The 20,683-nt window shown below is 34.5% G+C and overlaps 1 protein-coding gene and 1 pseudogene across 1 annotated transcript; both read right to left on the bottom strand.

The window, feature by feature from the left end:
* Positions 1-836: 836 nt before the first annotated feature.
* On the bottom strand, positions 837-19,627 carry LOC120158018 (protein TIC 20-II, chloroplastic-like). Its single transcript, XM_039168958.1, has 2 exons — positions 19,004-19,627; positions 837-866 (listed from the first exon to the last, which is right to left on the bottom strand). Exon 1 carries the CDS (start codon positions 19,619-19,621, stop codon positions 19,007-19,009), a length of 615 nt encoding a protein of 204 aa, XP_039024889.1. The 5' UTR covers positions 19,622-19,627; the 3' UTR covers positions 837-866; positions 19,004-19,006.
* LOC120158009 lies at positions 1,217-3,949 on the bottom strand (annotated as a pseudogene).
* Positions 19,628-20,683: the final 1,056 nt, after the last annotated feature.

The raw sequence follows: 20,683 nt of genomic DNA, 5'->3' as shown, positions 1-20,683 counted from the left end.
TTTGTGAGTTTTAATAATAAAAAATTAAATCGAGTCGGGTCGAGTCGGGTGAAATTATAATTTCGTCGGGTCGGGTTACAGGTGGAGTACCCTTTCTTCTCGGGTCGGGTCGGGTAGTCCAAAAACCCGACCCGACCCATGCCCATCCCCACTCCCCCAGCTATAGCTTGGACCCGACACCTCTTTGGCGCAACCAGCGCAGTCGTAACTCTTGTCGCTTAGATTGGTGGTGTCTTCGTTGAATACAAGTGGATGCTCTTGAATCATGTGGTGAAGCTCAGCCATGTTCCTTTCTCTCTGCGTCTCTCGAACGATCAATTTTTTCTCACTTACAGCACCAAGTCAATGCCTGACTCCAATATTTGTAATCCTCCTCCTTGACTAACTAATCTCTATAATTTTTTTTAATAAAATATAATATTAATGACTAAATTGAAAAAGACAATTTGTTTTTTAAAGCAATTGAAGTTACATACATATTACAGCATTAGAGCCATAGAGATTTGTGAAGAATATTTAATTTGTCGTTGCAGCTTCTGTGCTTCTCCTCTTCCTCCTTGACTAACTAATCCCAATCATTTATAACAGCATTCTAATTACGTATTTGATAATAAATGGGTCATTTTTTCAAGTATATTAGTATATTATCTCTTAATTGACAGCGACGGTCGGTGCAGTTATCATTATGATTTTAGGGTTTTAAAATTTTTGAAGTTGAGAGAGGTGAGAAAAGAATGTTATTTTAATATGCAATCTGATTCTCCTACACAATTTTCAACCCTTTCATGTCATAATACGCAATTACTCCTAACGTGAAATATCTTCATCCATATGACAAAAGAATGTTATTTTAATAGATAATTCAAAAAAAGTATCATTTTAATATTTAATCTTGAAAATGATATATTAGGTTAAAAAAACGAAATCATTAATTGATTATTTTCTTCATAAAAATATACATTTACATAAAAGATTATTTACCAGATTAAAAATGTGACATAATCCAGTTATTTAACCACAGACTCGTCTCTGCCTTGTCTGGTAAATGTGACATGTTATCATGCAAGAAGTTTAGGACATCTATGAGCTTATCAGAATCAATGAATTCAGCCATTTTGGTATAATATAAAGGAATCAGTCTAGTATTTGTACATGCAAGTGCTGCAGTTCGGTCTAGTTAATGTTCATCAAGTTCATTATTCAAGAAAGAAAATAAAAGTTTTCAAACACCATCTGAAGGAAGGGGAAGCGTCATTGTTACAGTCCTTAACAATATAATCCATCAAAACTTTAAAAGAAAAGGAATTAATGGTCTAACCATGTCCTTGAACAATGACCCTAGCAATGCACCCATATTAAGCGCTAACATACTGTCTGCATGATACAAGCTCGTCGTACCGTTTAACCATTCATCGAGTAATCATGGCTCAGAGGTGGTTGGTGAATAAATGGAGCCTGCAACCACAAAAGGCATAAGAACATGCAGCAATGCCTAAAGAAATCCGCATGAACTTCTGCCAAAGTGCAGGCTAAGTGGAAGAGGAGCAACACATAGCACCAGAAAAAAACAATCTAATACTATTTATGATAAGAAATCACCACCTACCTGAAATACAGCATGCATAAACTGATCATATGGATGTGCATACATCATGTTAGTGCTTGGCCACTGCATATACGGACCATCTCTAGAAGTTTGATTCAATCCCATATCACAAAAAGGGTTCACAGCTGGCCTTGCAGGAACACCATAACCGGGAGCTTGCGTGCTTGCAATCTGACCCAAGTGAGGAAAAGAAGAATCATACTGCATGAATGGAAGCTGAACCTTCGGCATATTGTAAGGAGCCACGCTAACACTCTGGTTACATGGAATGCTTCTAACATACCTATATCAGTTTAGAACTAGTTTAGAATTAAGAATAAACCCCTCCATTAAAACCAAAAATACTCCCCATCTCATGCCACCAATTATCAATCTTATTTCTTCCCTAAAGTGGCATGTAGTTTTATCATTAATAATTTCACATTTGCAGCCTACCTACATTCTATTTTCATGAGAAAAAGGGAAAACAAGTTACTGTAATCATTTGGTTTAATTGAAGAGATCATACAAACAACATTAAATGATGCAAAGCAATCAACCACCTGAATGTCTAAATTCCTGAAATAGTATTAATCCCACCTTTGATAACTACGGTCATAATCTGGGTCAGTGCGGTCCTTCTCTCTATCTCTGAAAATGGCTACTCGGAAAGTACCATCCCGACTGATAGTATTTTTCTCCAGATCAACCATGGGGCTCCGGTAATTTCCCAACTCATCTCTGATTAGAGACTCGTTTTTCCCATCAATAGAAACCTGAGATGAAGAATCAACAGAATCCGGAGTGCCAGGACTACTAAAAATACGAGCTCGTGCCCGATCATACTCTTCCTTCCTCTCTTCCACACTTCTCACGAAACTTTTTGATTAGCTTCATTTACAGACCCTTTACTTGGCCTGTGCTTAATAGCAATTTTAATCTGCTCTGGTTTATCATTTTCCGAGTTTTTAGCAGGAATTTCAGACAATCGAACAGCAGGCCATCTGATTTCACCTACTCTCTTTGCCACAATTCTGCTTCCTTCTAAGCCATTATCAAGAACCATTGTTACCAGCCCATAGTGTTGAGCAACACGATGTGCTGCAAGCCGAAGATATGAAGTGGGAAAATGTTGGAACTCAAATTGCTGCTGCTGCTCAGAATTTTGCAAAAACCTCTGTATATCAAGTTCCATCCGCAAGACTACCTCATGGAAAATAACCAAAAAGAGAAAGGACGATAAATCTAGAATGAAGACACCAGTGGTAGAATATAAATGAGGAATTAAACCCTAAAGCTCTCAAATTAATAAAGAGATTTAATAAAGCTCTATCCTAATTGCCACCAGCCAAACCAAATCCAAATGAAATCCATACGATGAACCCTAAAATCACAGTAAACATTCAACATCCAACGTATAATGTGTTGAAAATTATTAATACACCGAAAGTGCATTGTAAAAAAAATGGTAGGAGCAGATTTTATTGAATTTTTTGCATGGGAAAATTACTCTTTTAATCCCTAAATTTTAGTATAATTATAAGATTAATCCTTAAGCTTCATCTATAAATACCCTAATCCATTTAGCTTTAAAATCATTCCAAATCATTATAGTTTTCTCTCAATGCTAGAGAATTTAGAGAGTTTTCTTAAGAGTTGTTTTCTCGAGAGTTGTTTTCTCTTTTTTATCAAGAGATAATTGTTATTGTTTTATCCTTGTTAGATTGAGAGAAGTTGTAATTCCTATTTTCTCATAGTGAAATTATTCTATCTTTGCCCATGGTTTTTACCCTATATTATTTAGGGGTTTTCACGTAAAATTTGTGTCTTCTTTATCTTCATTTTTATTTTCTCAAATTATCAGTTGCGATTTTGCTCTATCCGATAGTCGTATTCTGCAACAAAATGAGATCTAATAAAGAGACAGAAATACGAATAAGATAAGTCATAAATTACAACAACGAAAAAACAACATTAAAGATACAAAATTGAGAATAAAAACGTAAAATCAAATAAGAAAATTACTGGTGAGACGATGATGAGGATTTTAAAGAGTCTCAACAAGGAAATGATCAACAGCCAACTCTTTGCCGTTAATGTTAGCATGTTGAGTCAACAACAATGGTGCATGTACTGCGTATGCACTGCGTATGAATGCTTAGCTTGCATGGTGTTGTTATTAAAGTAGTTAGGAGCTTCTTGAAGTTGTTAGTGGCAGTTAGGGTTGTTAGTATCAGTTGTGAAGTTTGTTAGGCTTATATTAGACATTAGAAGTTGTATATAAACAGCAGAAGTTTGTATTCCATACACAGTTCTTTTACACAATCAATATACAAGTGTTATACTTTCTTACTTGCTGCTCATCTCTTTTTCATATTCAACGTGCTATTCATGGCCCCTTTCTCACATGGTATCATTCGCCAAAGATCCTGACGTCATCTTTCTTCCGCTGTTTCCATTTTGTTCTTTGATCGGGTTCTTCAATCGCTTCGAAGTTTCCTTCGTTGTTTTCTTGGCTCTTGCTGGTTGTTTTCTTGGTTTGTACGATTTCTTGTTTCCATATCTCCTACGTTCTGGTTTCTTTATTTTTGGGGTTCTTTTCTTGGGAGCATTTTTGGTGTTTTTTCTTGGTTTGGTTGCAATGGTTGGTCTGGATTCCATTGGTGTTCAACAGATTCCTAAACAAGACATTGTTAAGCTCACTGAGCATACGTATCTCTTATGGAAACACCAGGTTACTCTGGTGATTGATGCTTATGGTCTACTTCGGTATATCTCCAACACTGCTGATGTTCCAGGAGAATTTGTTACTGATGGGCAACGTGTTGAAAATTCAGCGTTTGTGCTCTTTCGGCAACAGGACAAACTGTTAGCTTCTTGGATTTTAACCACTGTGAGCATGGACGTCTTACCCCATTTGACGGGTCTCACATCGTCATTAGCCATATGGAATACCATTTCTCGGCTTCTTGAAAGATTAAGCTCCCGAGATGTTGTTTCTTGGACTTCTATTATTTCAGGTTCTGTGCTACGTGGAACCATGCATGAAGCGCTTCTGGCTTTCTTTAGGATGCAAGAAGATGGGGTTGCACCCAACGAGGTGACAATTATGAGCAGTTTACATGCATGTTCCTTTATTGGACGACTAAGGATATTGCAGTGGGTTCATGCCTTGGTTTCAAAATTGAGGTGTCATCAACATGAACTTGTATTGAATTATATAGCTGAGACGTTTGTGATTTCATCTACACTTCCAATTCAAGTCGAACGGAAGGAGGCATCGGCACTTCCAATTCAAGTCGAACGGAAGGAGGCATCGGCACTTCCGATTCAAGTCGAACGGAAAGAGGCATCGGCACTTCCGATTCAAGAGGAACGGAATGAGGCATCGGCACTTCCGATTCAAGTCGAACGGAAGGAGGCATCGGCACTTCCGATTCAAGAGGAACGGAAGGAGGCATCGGCACTTCCGATTCAAGAGGAACGGAATGAGGCATCGGCACTTCCGATTCAAGTCGAACGGAAGGAAGCATCGGCACTTCCGATTCAAGTCGAACAGAAGAAAGCATCGGCACTTCCGATTTAAGTCGAACGGAAGGATGTAGTGCATTTTCATTTCAAGTGTTTGTCTTTTCATCAAGAAGCGCACTTTCGAGAGAAGATTGGATTTCATGGATGTTCAAGTTCAGAAAAGAAGAAGAAGAAGTAGTAGAGGGAATGTTAGCATGTTGAGTCAGCAACAATGGTGTCTGTACTGCGTATGCACTGTGTATGAATGCTTAGTTTGCATGGTGTTGTTAGTAAAGTAGTTAGGAGCTTCTTGAAGTTGTTAGTGGCAGTTAGGGTTGTTAGTATCAGTTGTAAAGTTTGTTAGGCTTATATTAGACATTAGAAGTTGTATATAAACAGCAGAAGTTTGTATTCCATACACAGTTCTTTTACACAATCAATATACAAGTGTTATACTTTCTTACTTGCTGCTCATCTCTTTTTCATGTTCAACGTGCCATTCATGGCCCTTTTCTCACAGTTAAAAACTTCGGATGCGGTTATTGTCGTCGGCGTCGGCGTGGAAGTCGAGTCCATGGCAATAGTAATTTCTGAATTGGTACCGATGAGTAAAGAAAACACATCTTCCTCTCCTCTCCTCCGTTGTTCTCCTTCTTTTTGATGATCAACAAATGAATCAATCAATCAAGAAGAGATGATATCCCTTTTATTCTAAGCATATGGAAACTAAGGGAAAAAAGAGAGAATGGAAGGTTTTTGGTCGTACGGAACGAGTTCTCTCTCTCTAGTTATGATGTACGATAGTTGTTAAAAGATGTTCTATCGAAAATGTTAATTTTTTTATATTTTTTATAAAGTATTATTTAAAATATTATTTTTTACCGGAAATATTAATTTTGTTACCTAATTTTCTGTAGAATAAATAACATTTTAGGTATCACCATATATTAACATTTCTGGTAGAAAAAATAATATTTTAGGTAGTGTTTTACCAAAAATGTTAAATATTTTAGGTAGCGCTCAATATTAATATTTGCGGTAGAAAAAAAATGTTTTAGGTAATACTTTACCGAAAATGTTAAAACATATTAACATTTTCTATAGCGTATTTCTTTAATCATATATTAAAATTGTCGTACTTTAGACACACCATCTCTTCTAAGAGAGAAGAAAGGATGAAGATACCGGGTAAACTAAAGAACTTTTATACCCTAAATCTTAATATCCCCCAAATCACAAGCGCGCAGGTAAAAAACCAAACTTGACAACCTATTTAAAGGTTGAAATATTATTAATTATAATTAAAATATTAATTAATTTAATAATTGAAATTGATTATCAGTTAATTTTTTTTCAATTTGATTAAGAATTTAATACTAATTAGATTATTAATTTTATTTCACTTTTGTCGTAAAAAACATTGAATAATATGTGGTTTTCAATACTTCTGTTAATTTTATATTGTTTTTATAAATGAATTTTTGTAATTAAATTATTTTTCTTATCATATTGAAGACACTAAATTTCATCCGCCTCAATTAATATTACATAATATTATAAAATATGTTATATGATATATATATTTACAATTTATTTTGCTTATATACAGGTCCAAATGCTATCCAGTAGCCTGTTACACCCCAAACCAGCATGCGCACGACGCCGTTCTCCCCTTCAACGAGGACTCTCCATGCTGTCCGAAACTTTCGTCGGTTCCCTCGCCCCACGCAACCAATTTCCTCGGCAATGAACAACAAGCAGTCAAGAGTCACTCAAGCACTCAAAAATCGAAGAAGTTGAGTCCAAATCGGACTCTAAAAATAGCCAAATTCGAGGCTATAAATCACATGTAAAATAGAACACAAAAGGGGAGGAGAACCCAGATCCATTCGAAACAAGTTACACAAAAAAATCATTCGAAAAAATAGAAAGAAGATCGAAAGCAAAGAACCCGCGACCTTTAACAGTAGATCTATACCGTTTGGAGGTGTTCCTTGTAAAACCAAGGCCAGATCCAAGTTACCGGTGTCAAAAACGACATACCTTTAAAGTTTGGCATTGAACGGCTACCAGATAACGGCGACAAACGAAGGTCCTTCCTTTCCCGGTGAGAAAGCAGCGAAGCACCCACTCTCTGTTTTTAATCTTTGGTAACAAATGTTTCATTCCTTTTTTGGTTTTGAATTTGCACAACGACAAATGCATACCTATATTAAAATTAGTGGGCCATTATTGTTTTTGTGTTGTGTGTATTTAAGGTAATATACACATTTTACATATTTTATTATTGATTTCGTGCGGTGTGCATTTCATATAATATTAACATTATTTTTTGTGCGTGCATTTCACATTATATATATATATATTTAATTATTTTGCAGGTTAGTTGTCCAATTGTGCATTTCATATTCCTTTTTTTTGTGCCTTATGTGTTTCATAATATATATATATATATATATATTGCATGATAGTGTATATGCTTTCCCTCAATAATACATGTGGTTTATTGTTATTATTTTTAGGGTAGATGTAGGAAGATAGTTGTGATATTTTTTATAATACTTTTAATGTTTTTAGGGGTATTTTTATCAATTGAATGTAAGTAACTTGAATTGGATTTTTAAAATTTCTATTTAAATTTTTAATATTCGCAATTAAAGACAACCGACAAATTAATTGGTACCGAAAGGGCGGTTCAAGGGTGCTAATCCTTCCTTGATCGTAACCGACTCCCGAACCCGACACGTTTCTGGTACAACGCATATCAGGTAAGATGGTGTCCGACCCACCTAAATTCGTTTTAAAATGGTCGATGGCGACTCTAACCCATTTAATCCAAGTCGAAGCCTAATTCCGGGCCCAACCGAAAGACGGTTCCGACAGCTTGGCGACTCTGCTGGGGACAGATAAGTGAGTCAGGCCGAAATTAATTTTCGATTGTCTTTTTATGCGAAAATGGTAAATTTAAATTTTAATCTATTCATTCGATTCCAATTATTTATCTTTGATTATTTTTCAAATAAATAGTTGTACTGACGTTTTTTAATGATTTCAGATTTTTTTCAAAATTCTCATCTCTAGCTCTATACCCGAGCTCCGAACCCGTTTTAAGTGGGGGTGAAAGCGACGCCTTCGTGTGAATTTATTCATCGTATGGGCCTAGCAAGTAACCTTCGGGATTCATATACCTTATGCCTTCGTGTGAATTTATTCTCTGTATGGGCATAAGGGAATGTTTCCTCTCGAGTTTAACTTAGTCCACACAAGCCTGCTATGGGTTTAGGACTAAGGGTCTGGTAAGCCTAAGGGGGCACCGGCAAGGAGAACTCGAGTACCTTTTTTTAGAACCTAAACTGGGAGACTTTGAAGAATTAGAGCCTACCCCAAAACCTCATTTCAAACCCTAGGATGTCAGGATTATTTCATGCTTTACTTTATGTTCAAAGCATGCGAACTAGACAAATATGCGGTTAGGATTTGTTTGAAATTAGCATGCGGGATAGAGATCATGTCCGAGTAGGAATACTAAGCATGTTCGGGTAGATGTCATGTGGGGTAGGATTTTTCATTTTATTATTGTTTTGCTTTACCTCACTATTTTTATTTTTTGTTCTCTTTTATTTTGTTTTCATCATTTGCATCATTTAAAAGAGGTGTTGATCCACCAAAAACGTGTTTGTTAAACATAAATAATTTACATTAATTAGCAAAGGGTTGTAATAGAAGAGATGAAAATACAGAAGACAATCTGCAGGGAGACTATGCGTTATATTTAATCCAGAAGACATGGTGCCCACAATTGAAGAGTATATCACTTTACTGCGTTATAAAGGACTCCGAATGAATCGGGTCTGCATCAAGCACATTGAAAGTCTATCTTGGAAAAACTGACTGGCAGAGGTTACAGGGACAAGATGAAGGTTACTGATCTTAGGAATCCCTTCAAAGACAACAATGACAAAACAATGGTTGAAATTAGAGACCATTGCTGATGAACTCAAGAAACAAACTAATGAACTTCACATAATTCCTACCAATTAAGGGCTCCAGTGATGTATTCGTTGGGAACAGGCTCAACAAAAAATAAATGCCTGAGATGCAGTCATTCGAGACTTCTTGGGCTAGTACAAAAAACAACTCAACATTTTCACGGTTCATCCAGAGAGGCCGGAGCGGTTCGATATATTATTCAACCGGTGAAAGACGAAGGCAGAAGACTAGTCATCATGTCAGAAGCTGTCATGATATTTTTATCTTTAAAATATAAAACACTCTTGTCCCCAATAAGGATTATTCATAATAACAGACACATTTTTTTGGATCAATGCCTCGAGCATTTCATGCATCATGCATCATGCATTTAGACATATTTTGCATTTTGTTATTTTCTTTGCATTCACATTATCTAACAGAAGCATGTCTCATCAAATAAGAACACATACTGGATACACCACTCCAAGCTTACCACCGCAAATATTAAATACGCATCACCCACACAATACCCGGGCAAAGAAAAGACAAATGGAGGCCAGAATGGAAACACTCGAGGAGAACATGGCAAGACTACAAAAAGAACTGGAAGATAAGATGACTCAAAACAGTCAGAGTACTCTGGAGTCCATCAAGAAAAACCAGGAATCCTTGGTCGACCAAATAGTGGCCAAGTTATCATGTTTACAGCAAGCTAGTGCAGTAGGGGGAAGTCCCTCCGAAGGGGTAACCATATCACCAACCTCACAGGTGATTATGTCACCCGAGATCTTACCCAGACCACAAGAAAATTCTTCTGCTGTCAAAGGAAAAGCATCATCTGCTGTAAAGGTGCAAACTTCCAAAACTAATCCTGATAATCATCCGGGTGATTACAATATCCCGGATTTCAATGAAGATGACAAAGCGAAAAAGATGGAAGAGAAGATCAGGATAATAGAAGATCGAATAAAGATGGTCTAAGGGGACCATGACTATTATGGAGTGGACGCAAGAGAGCTGAGCCTAGTTTCAGATTTGGTGCTTCCACCAAAGTTTAAAGTTCCTGAGTTTGAGAAGTTCGATGGGAACAGCTGCCCATCAGCCCATATCATTATGTTCTGTCGGAAGATGACAGGATATGGAGGGAATGATCAACTCCTGATCCACTGCTTTCAGGAGAGCCTATCTGGTTCATCTATCCGTTGGTACAATCAGCTCAGCCAAACTCACATCAAGACATGGAAAGATTTAGCCAAGTCTTTCCTAGAACAATATAAACATATTAATGATATGAGACCAAACCAGGTTATGCTGCAAAGCCTGGAAAAGAAGCACAACGAGAGTTTCCGACAATATGCACAGCGATGGAGGGATTTGTCTGTGCATGTTCATCCATCCTTGGATGAAAAATAGACTAGAAAGTTGTTTATACAAACCCTGAAGACACCTTACTTTGGAAACCTGGTGGCAATTACATATGGAGGTTTCTCAGATCTAGTTATGGCTGGTGAGATGATCGAGCTAGCTATAAAACAAGGAAAAATTGAGGGATATATCAACAATGTCAGCACCTATAACGCCAACAAAGGTATTACGATCTCAAGTCCAAAAATTGTTGCAGTTGTACCGTCTAGTACTTCTAAACAAACTCAGAGAGAACCAAGGAAAGAAAAGATTTGCATCAGTCCAATCCCAATGACATATGAGGAGTTACTCCCAACGCTAGTTGAGAAGAATCTTGTGACTCCAGTTCAATCCAAACCTAGAGAGGCCCCATATCCTGAAGGTCATGATATTAACGCCGTATGCAACTATCATATTGGGAGCTCAGGACACACCACTGAGAATTGTGGGGCATTGAAACGTAAGGTCCAAGATCTGATCAATTCAGGGGCATTCACTTTCAATATGTAATGGGGCATTCTGATCGAGAGTCAGATGGGGCATCCGTCAGGAATTTTGTTGCATTATCAAGCATATCATCTTGTTTGAACTTGTTTTTCTTTCGTACTTCTTATGCGTGAACATTTTTAAGTCACTTGGCGTTTAAACATTTTAAATAAAATGCTTTCTTCTTAGGAAATGAGTAATTTTTAATCTTGAATACCTTGAATATCACCTTAATTAAAAATTGTTTAATAATTGAGGTTGTAAATCTTTAACAAATGACAAGATTGAACCCTGCAAAACAAAGACCCCTTGGTCCTAATTTATAAGATACATCAGACTACTTGTTTTTCTCTTACCGAGCTAAGTTTTCTCTTCTCATACGTATTAAGAGCGAACAGAATGGGGCAACTAGCATATGAGATTGCAAAACTAATTGGTTTATACATTTGTTTATGATGTTCAGTGATGATAATGATCTTCACATATGAAATAGTCGAGTAAGCAAATCTAGTTTAGGTCAGTTGTTTGGAAATTGAACTCTAAAGATGAGATCTCTTGACTTTCAAAAAACACCTAGACTATAACAAGTTCTTCTTGACGATCTTAAGAAATTAAATCCGTAAAGCTGAGCTATTCCACTAAAGCAATTGGTTATAGAGAAAACTCGAAAGCCCTGGCTTTATGAATAGATTACATTCAAACCATGACACTGCTCGGACACTTGGCAATTCGGTGTTTGCTCCACTGCTTTTTTCAGTTCAAAGACTTTGTGATGAGACGAACCCTTCAGTGATTTGTCCCTCTAAAGCTGAGCTATTTCACTAAGGCAATTGGTTATAGAGGAAACTCGAAAGCCCTGGCTTTATGAATAGATTACATTCAAACCATGACATTGCTCGAAAACTTGGCAATTCGGTGTTTGCTCCACTGCTTTTGTCAGGCTGAAGACTTTGTGATGAGACGAACCCTTCAGTTAAACCTGATAAAAGTGATTATAATACTAAGCTGTCCCCTAAAGTAATTGGTTGAACGCCCCAGCTTTATGGATTTTGCTAGCCAGACAATGGCAAAGTAAATGAAATTTATCTAAAAAAGAAATTTTCGGTAATAATAAACTAAGGGAGTTGAGAAACACCTGTTATAGTCAACTTCACACGAGCACTCAAGAATTTCATTTTTAGACCAATATTTATGTACTACTTTTATTAGAGGAGCTTACAAAACTTGAACAAACGAAAGATTTCAGAGAACTAAAACAGAAGTGTTCTGAAAGGTTTAGCCATTGATTATGCTAGTTGTGTCATTTTGGTCGCATCCGATTAAAATATCAAACCAAGAAAGAGGGGTGAGCCCTGACCAAATCGATGAAACAAACTCACCTCTAAATCAACTTTTTGATTTTGATATTTGTCAAATATTTGCAGTTATCAAAGCTTAAAAGAGAATTTAATTCTTGTGATATCCAATGAACTCCTATTTTATGATTTGCTTCAATTGTGAATCCTAGAAGGGGGCAGTATTTTTCAAAGTTCCTTTTGATATTTTCCAAAATTTTGAAAATTCGAAAGAAGAAAAGCATTTTCAAACAAGATAAGTTCTCTGGAGGCATATCTTGGAATTCAACAAATATCGCTCCGAAGCTCAAGATCGAAACTGAGGCAAAGGAAGCCATTTTTGGGGCAAAACTTGATAGGGGAAGGAAAAATTGTCTTAGGTTGAGGTCTGCAAGAGTACACCCTGGTGGAAATGAAGACAAACCGAGTCAAAAATAGAATGAAGACTGCACACACAACCATTCCCCTATTATATCAACATATACATCAACACATACATACATGACACATGAAATTTGTATCTTTGTATTCATCATCATGAGCAATATAAACCTTGATTTTTCCTCTCTTAAGGACAAATTCAACAGCAAATAAATTTCATTTTGGCATACATCAAACATCCATCATCAAGATAGTTACATCCAAATACATTATATAGATCTTTCAGGAGAAGATGAGATTAAAAGCCAAATCGACAGATTGAAAGATCGACATTCATCTTCAGATTCAACATTTTCAATATAAATTTTGTCTCGCTTGAGACAGTCTCATTTAATGCAGATGATTATCTCACTTAAGATTGTTTTTCTTAAAACATACTTTGTCTCACTTGAGATTGTTTTACTCGAAAGAAGATTTATTTCAAACAGACTTTGTCTCACTTGAGACTGTTTTACTCAGAAGAAGATTTATTTTACTCAAGATTGTTTTTCTTAAAACAAGATTTGTCTCTCTTGAGACCGTTTTCACTCGAAAGAAGGCATTTTATTTCACTCAAGACTATTTTTTTTTAAAAAAAAATTCTCTCTTTAGATAGTTTCTCTTGAAACAAATCTCGTCTCTCTTGAAATAAATTTCGTCTCCCTTGAGACATTTTCTTTTAGAACTAAGTTTCGTCTCTCTTGAGACAATTTCTCTTGAAACATAAACATTAAAAAAAATTCCCTTGAAATGAAGTTTTGTCTCTCTTGAGATAGGTTCCCTTGAAACAAAATTTTGTCTCCCTTGAGATAGTTTCTATTGAAACATAAACATTGAAAATATTTCCCTTGAAATAAATTTTGTCTCTCTTGAGATAGTTTCTCTTGAAACAAAATCTTTGAATATGTTTTACATTAAACAAATTCCGTATCCCTTGAGACAGTTTCTTTTGGAAGTTTTTGTCTCTCTTGAGACAGTTTCCCTTGAAACAAAGTTTTATCTCTCTTGAGACAGTTTCTCTTATCAATCTTTGAATATGTTTCTCTTGAAACAAAATTTTGCCTCCCTTAAGACAGTTTCTCTTGAAACACAAAAAGAAACCTTTGAAATTGTTTCTCTTGAAACATAAAAAAACCTTTGAAAATGTTTCTCTTGAAACACAAAATCTTTGAATTTATTTCCCTTAAAATAAAATTTTGTTTCTCATGAGACCGTTTCTCATGAAACAACAAATATCATTGAGATCGTTTCCCTTGAAACGAATTATGTCTCTTTTGAGACAACTTCTCTTGAAGCATCATCTGAACCGTGTTATTCAACTCAGAGGATATTCGATATGGATGAAATATGTGTCTTTTAATCTTTGCTCTATTGTCGTTACACGACAATGAGCAAAGAGGGGCAGCTGAAGACACTAAATTTCATCCGCCTCAATTAATATTATATAATATTATAAAATATGTTATATGATATATATATATTTACAATTTATTTTGCTTATATACAGGCCCAAATGCTATCCAGTAGCCTGTTACACCCCAAACCAGCATGCGCACGACGCCGTTCTCCCCTTCAACGAGGACTCTCCATGCTGTCCGAAACTTCTGCCGGTTCCCTCGCCCCACGCAACCAATTTCCTCGGCAATGAACAACAAGCAGTCAAGAGTCACTCAAGCACTCAAAAATCGAAGAAGTTGAGTCCAAATCGGACTCTAAAAATAGCCAAATTCGAGGCTATAAATCACATGTAAAATATAACACAAAAGGGGAGGAGAACCCAGATCCATTCGAAACAAGTTACACAAAAAATTCATTCGAAAAAATAGAGAGAAGACCGAAAGCAAAGAACCCGTGACCTTTAACAGTAGATCTATACCGTTTGGAGGTGTTCCTTGAAAAACCAAGGCCAGATCCAAGTTACCGGTGTCGAAAATGACATACCTTTAAAGTTTGGCGTTGAACGGCTACCAGATAACGGCGACAAACGAAGTTCCTTCCTTTCCCGATGAGAAAGCAGCGAAGCACCCACTCTCTGTTTTTAATCTTTGGTAACAAATGTTTCATTCCTTTTTTGGTTTTGAATTTGCACAATGACAAATGCATACCTATATATTAAAACTAGTGGGCCATTATTGTTTTTGTGTTGTGTGTATTTAAGGTAATATACACATTTTACATATTTTATTATTGATTTCGTGCGGTGTGCATTTCATATAATATTAACATTATTTTTTGTGCGTGCATTTCACATTATATATATATATATTTAATTATTTTGCAGGTTAGTTGTCCAATTGTGCATTTCATATTCCTTTTTTTTTTTGTGCCTTATGTGTTTCATAATATATATATTGCATGATAGTGTATATGCTTTCCCTCAATAATACATGTGGTTTATTGTTATTATTTTTAGGGTAGATGTAGGAAGATAGTTGTGATATTTTTTATAATACTTTTAATGTTTTTAGGGGTATTTTTATCAATTGAATGTAAGTAACTCGAATTGGATTTTTAAAATTTCTATTTAAATTTTTAATATTCGCAATTAAAGACAACCGACAAATTAATTGGTACCGAAAGGGCGGTTCAAGGGTGCTAATCCTTCCTTGACCGTAACCGACTCCCGAACCCGACACATTTCTGGTACAACGCAGATCAGGTAAGATGGTGTCCGACCCACCTAAATTCGTTTTAAAATGGTCGATGGCGACTCTAACCCATTTAATCCAAGTCGAAGCCTAATTCTGGGCCCAACCGAAAGACGGTTCTGACACATATTAATATTATATTATATTTATATATTGGGTAAAGTACATAAATGGTTTCTGATCTCTCGACTATAGGGTATCATTTTGTTGAATTTAGATTACTAAAAGTTATAAAATGGTCATTCAACTATATGGTGATGCTTTATTGAGTATTTAATCATTATAAATATTCACTCAACTATCTATGTTCCAAACACATTCTTTTCCTTTAAAAAATTGACAACAATCAATGTTAGACCTTAACTTCTGAACGTCTAACTCATACGATCATCAATTTTTTATAAAAAAAATGATGAATTTGAAACATATAAATAATTAGGTAATCATTTTATAACTTTTAATAGTAAAAAGACCTAATAAAAAATATCATATAATTTAAATACTATTTTATAACTTTTAATAATCAAGATATCAACAAAATAACATCATCTTTGTAATACCCCAGATTTTGGATAGTGACCAAAATGCAAATTTTAAAAGTTAAGTGACCAAAGTATAAACTATGCAAAAGTTTAGAGACTAAAATTATAATTTTAAAAAGTTGTAATTTGGCCCCGTAAATAAATAGTTTACCTCAAGAATGACAAATTTATAGGAATCAAAATATTCGTACAGATTTTGTATTAAAAGTTATAAAACGATAAAGTTTGAGAAAAATTCGGTAAATCGGATCGAATAAAAATTTCAGGAAAATCTGAAGGATGATAAATTAGACCTGAAAATATTATTTCGAAATTTTAAAATGTTGGAAAATAATACAAACATTTTGATTTGACGATTTAATTCCATGTTTAATTTGGACCGTTGGATTAAAGTGGTAAGAGTGTAAGTTTTGGAAAAAATGCAAGGGAAAATCGGTAAAGTGTGATTTTTTTTGTTCATCTTTGACTTTTGGAAGATGATAAGGTTGAGGTGTCTTGGTTTGATGGTAAATATGAAGTTTCATTAAGGGCAAATTGGTCTTTTCCCAATTAAATGAATTTAATATTTATTAAAGCTTAAATTAAAGGTAAATTAGCATGAAATTAATTTAACATTTCTTGCCAACTTATTCATCTTCTTCTCCAATTGCCGTGAACCCTCCTAAGGTAAGAAAAAAAATTGGTTTCCATTTTTTAGCAATTTCCTTTGGATTTCAACTTATGTCGTGAAACAAAATATTGCTCTACGCGAGAAACACTATCTTTTGGTACCATTTGTGCTTGCTAATCTTGCTTGATTTCAAAGATACCAAATCTTAGGGTTTGTGTTCAAACTAGGGTTCCTGAAATCGATGATGAATCTTGATGTTTTTGAGGTTGTAGATTCATTTTCGAGCTTGTTTGATGATTAAAACATGTTCAATCTTCATAAAAATACTTTTATGATTTTCGGTCAAATGATGGAGTTTTATAACTTTTGTGTTTTGATGAAATTTTATTAGGGCTTTGATTATAGAGATGTTGTAAGGTTGGATGGAAGTGGATTTCATGCTTGAATCGAATCAAAATCGAGCAAAATCATGAAAAACCCTAGTTTTAGAGGTTTAAGGCATTCGACCATGGCATGTTTGAGTGAGAAAAATTATGGGAAAATTATGTAAGGTATGGAAATGATGTAGGAAGTATTCTAAAATCCTTAGAAAAATTTGAGGACCATTCTATAATTTTTGAAAAGTTGGGGGACCAAATCGGTAATTTTAGAAAAGTTGTGAATGGTTGTGTAATTGTTTAATAGTTGATGTACTATGTTGGAAATTACTGTTTTGGTAATTTAAATGAGTGTTAAGATGTCAAATATGACAATTATGAAAGTTTGAAAAGTTTGGTGATTTAAATGCAATATTTTGTATAGTTGAGGTGCTTAAATGTAATTATCACTTTGTAAATGTACTTGGTTTGTAATAATTTCAATGCTAGAATTTTGGTATTAAAAATTTAAGCGATAAAATGGTGAAGGACCATTTTGTGTAAATTGGAAAAGTTGGTGTCAATATCAAAAGAATTATTAAGTGTTGAAGTATTTTGGTAGATAATAAGTTTCAAGTATAATTATGGATTTTGTTTTGAAAATGTATTTATGTTAGTATAATACTAACATATGTATCAATATCAATTTGTGATTTTGTACATATCATTATTGATTTTGTTATCGAAGCAAATTAAGTATAAAAAGATTTAGGGTAGATCATAGTGAGGCACATCTTTTGATATATAAAGTGTCAAGATAAGTGCAATACATGTATGAAATTGTGCATAGATGTTTTATACATCATCAAGAAGACTTGCGACAAGTCTATATTGTTTATATCAGCATGATATTATGTCATTATCCATAATGTCGACATGACCTTAATATGTCAAAGTGTGAAATTATAATGCATTGATCATGGATAAATATGATACTTTGCCATTGATTTATTTTGGGTATGAATTGCTCTAATGTTAATTATATAGTCATAAAATTATACCATATGCCTAAGTAAATTGTTAAAGGATAAGGTATAATTGACATGTCATAGAGTATAGCAACTGCAGATTTATATTAGCACTATAGTGTGTAAGGCCTTTAAGTGTATATGGTGGGCACGACTTTATGTGTATTATGGTGGGCATGACCTTATGTGAATTATGGTGGGCACGATCTTATGTGTATTAGCACTTCGGTGTATATATTACTCGAATACTCAGGGTCTTCATAAGTTTATTTATGGATTATAGTTATTGGTAAAAATGATAATATTTATATTATATCATTTTATTTATGGTAAAATATTGGATATGCAAGCAAGGTGATCTTATGGCATTGGAAAATAACATTAAATTTAATTGCGTAGGTAAAAATCAGGAGTAGGAGTAAAGAGCGACATCAAGCATCAAGGAATATATTATTATATCAATAAGACATCCTTTAATGTAATTTTGACTTAGTTAGTGGCATGTACTTATGAATGTCCTAGTTGCTCTGTTGAACTATTTTGTAATGGATAAACTAAATTGTTTGGATAATATGAATCAATATTATTATTATAAATAGACGTATTTGATTATGACATATATGTTTTAAATATCATGTGATAGTTTTACTTGATTTAATATTTTTATATTATCAGTTACCATTTGAAAAAAATAAATTTTTTAATTACTTTTGAGTTGGGAAATGTTTTAAAAAATTTATGTGACACCTATAACTTGTATTGGTATAAATATACAGATCATAGGTGTTACAATCTTACAATCATCTTATAATCAAAGACTATTGGTGTAGTTTAGCCTTACATGTTTTTTTAACAAACACTTATATTTTAAGTTTTTTTGAGTATAATATAAAATTTCATCATTAATGTTTGTTTAAATAATGATTTTAGTTCATATTTTTTGAAAATATAGTTGTTGTATTTAAATTTGAACCAATTTCAATTGTTGTATTTAAACTTAAACAAAAATTCATTAAAAATAATCACTTACAAAAATAAAAACAACATTCTCGGGAAAATATAATTATTTTTAAAGGAGTATACAAGGCTGGCCCCCGGCCGGCCGGCCGGCTTAAACTTGCCTACCGGCAGCATCAGCGACGAAAGGTAAATATGGAGTCCGACCCAAAATACACGAAACCACTCCATAAACAAAACACAAACAACTAAACACAAAGATCCCCGTGTGTCCCCACACCATCAACTTGAACCCCAACCCAGCCCGACTCGGATTCAGTATCCGGGTCAGCAACAGCGGCACCACCAGCAGCACATCCAGCGTTACCGCCTGCATCGAATTGAACCTCGCGTAATGGCTGAAACTCGGGTTTCGAACCACACCCAGGTACAGAGCAAAGAACGCCACGAAGCTGGCGTACGGGACGGATCTGTAGAGGCTGAGGAAGGGTAAAATGGGTTCGAATAGATTGCCCAATTGAGGGTATTGGATGAACAGATAGCGGCCGTATTGGAGGGAATTGAAGAACGGGAGACTGTAGGATGCGACGGAGATTAACCGATCTGTGGCCGGAGTTGGGTTCAGTGACATGCGAGTGATGAGGGTTGGTGTCTTTGGAAGACGGACCTTGGGCTTGGGTTGGTTGAGGAAGCAGAGATTGGTTAAGGGTTTAGGGTTTACAGTGGAAGATTTTAGGGTCAAGGGTAGAGAGTAACACAGAGAAGCCATTTTTGATTAAGAGATGGTGATGAAAATGACAGGCAGGCTCTAGGGCAACATTATTATAGTGTGTACTGGGCTAACGGCCCGAGTTTTATTCGATTCGAGCAAACAAAATTTGATTTAATTTGAAAAATTAATTTAACTTAAAATTTATACATTCGACTTAAAAAAGGATTTTAAATAATAAAATATGATTTATCAATTTAACTAAATAAAAAAATCAATTTGATATGATTCAATTAACTCAAATACTCACCCTTAATTCTTTATTATTTTAAATTCATTTTTAACAAATCAGAATCGTATTCTCCTCTAATACTATAAAATATTCATGTAACTTTAGTTTTTTTAATAATAAATTTATTAATTTTACATTTTAATCATTTAATTTTATATTCTATTCAATTTGGTTTTTACTATAATTTTTCCACACAAAAAATCTCCTCATCAATTCTACACATTTTATATTCTTATTAATATTTTTTTCCTTTAAAATGCATTCTTTTAAAAATATATTTATAAAATATATTTATAATTTTAGATAACATTTCAATTTAATATGGAAAAGAAATATGAAAAATTTATATGTATATCTTATATAATAAGAGAAAATTGTTAATTCAACTTGAATTTCATAAACTTGATTTGATTCGAAATATTTTTAAATAAAATTTGAATTCTAAAATAGGATCGTAAATTCGACTGATATAAAAAATTTATCTTCGACTCAATCACAGTACTTGGATTCTCGAAGCTAAGTATATCAGGACATGTTCAATTTAGTTTCTCCATGGTTTTGGATGAGGTTTCTGATTCTTCGAGATCTGTCGACGCGATTTCGTCGAAAAGTTGGGATTGATTGTTGGAGATGATTTGTTCTGCAACACAAGTAGATTGGTGATGGAAATGCCAGTACTTTTCGGCATTTCGACACTCGAAACTTGGGAACATTAGTGATGAAAAATGGCATAAAACGGCATATAGACAATAGTGCATATTGTTTCATTCAACAAAATCAATTCTACTCTGGAAGAGAAGCACAACAAAAAGGCAAAGAGAAGATCTCTC

The sequence above is a fragment of the Hibiscus syriacus genome, unplaced genomic scaffold, assembly GCF_006381635.1.
Source record: "Hibiscus syriacus cultivar Baekdansim isolate YM2019G1 unplaced genomic scaffold, ASM638163v2 tig00111298_pilon, whole genome shotgun sequence".
Lineage (NCBI taxonomy): Eukaryota > Viridiplantae > Streptophyta > Magnoliopsida > Malvales > Malvaceae > Hibiscus > Hibiscus syriacus.
This window is presented reverse-complemented; position numbering and strand designations above follow the sequence as displayed.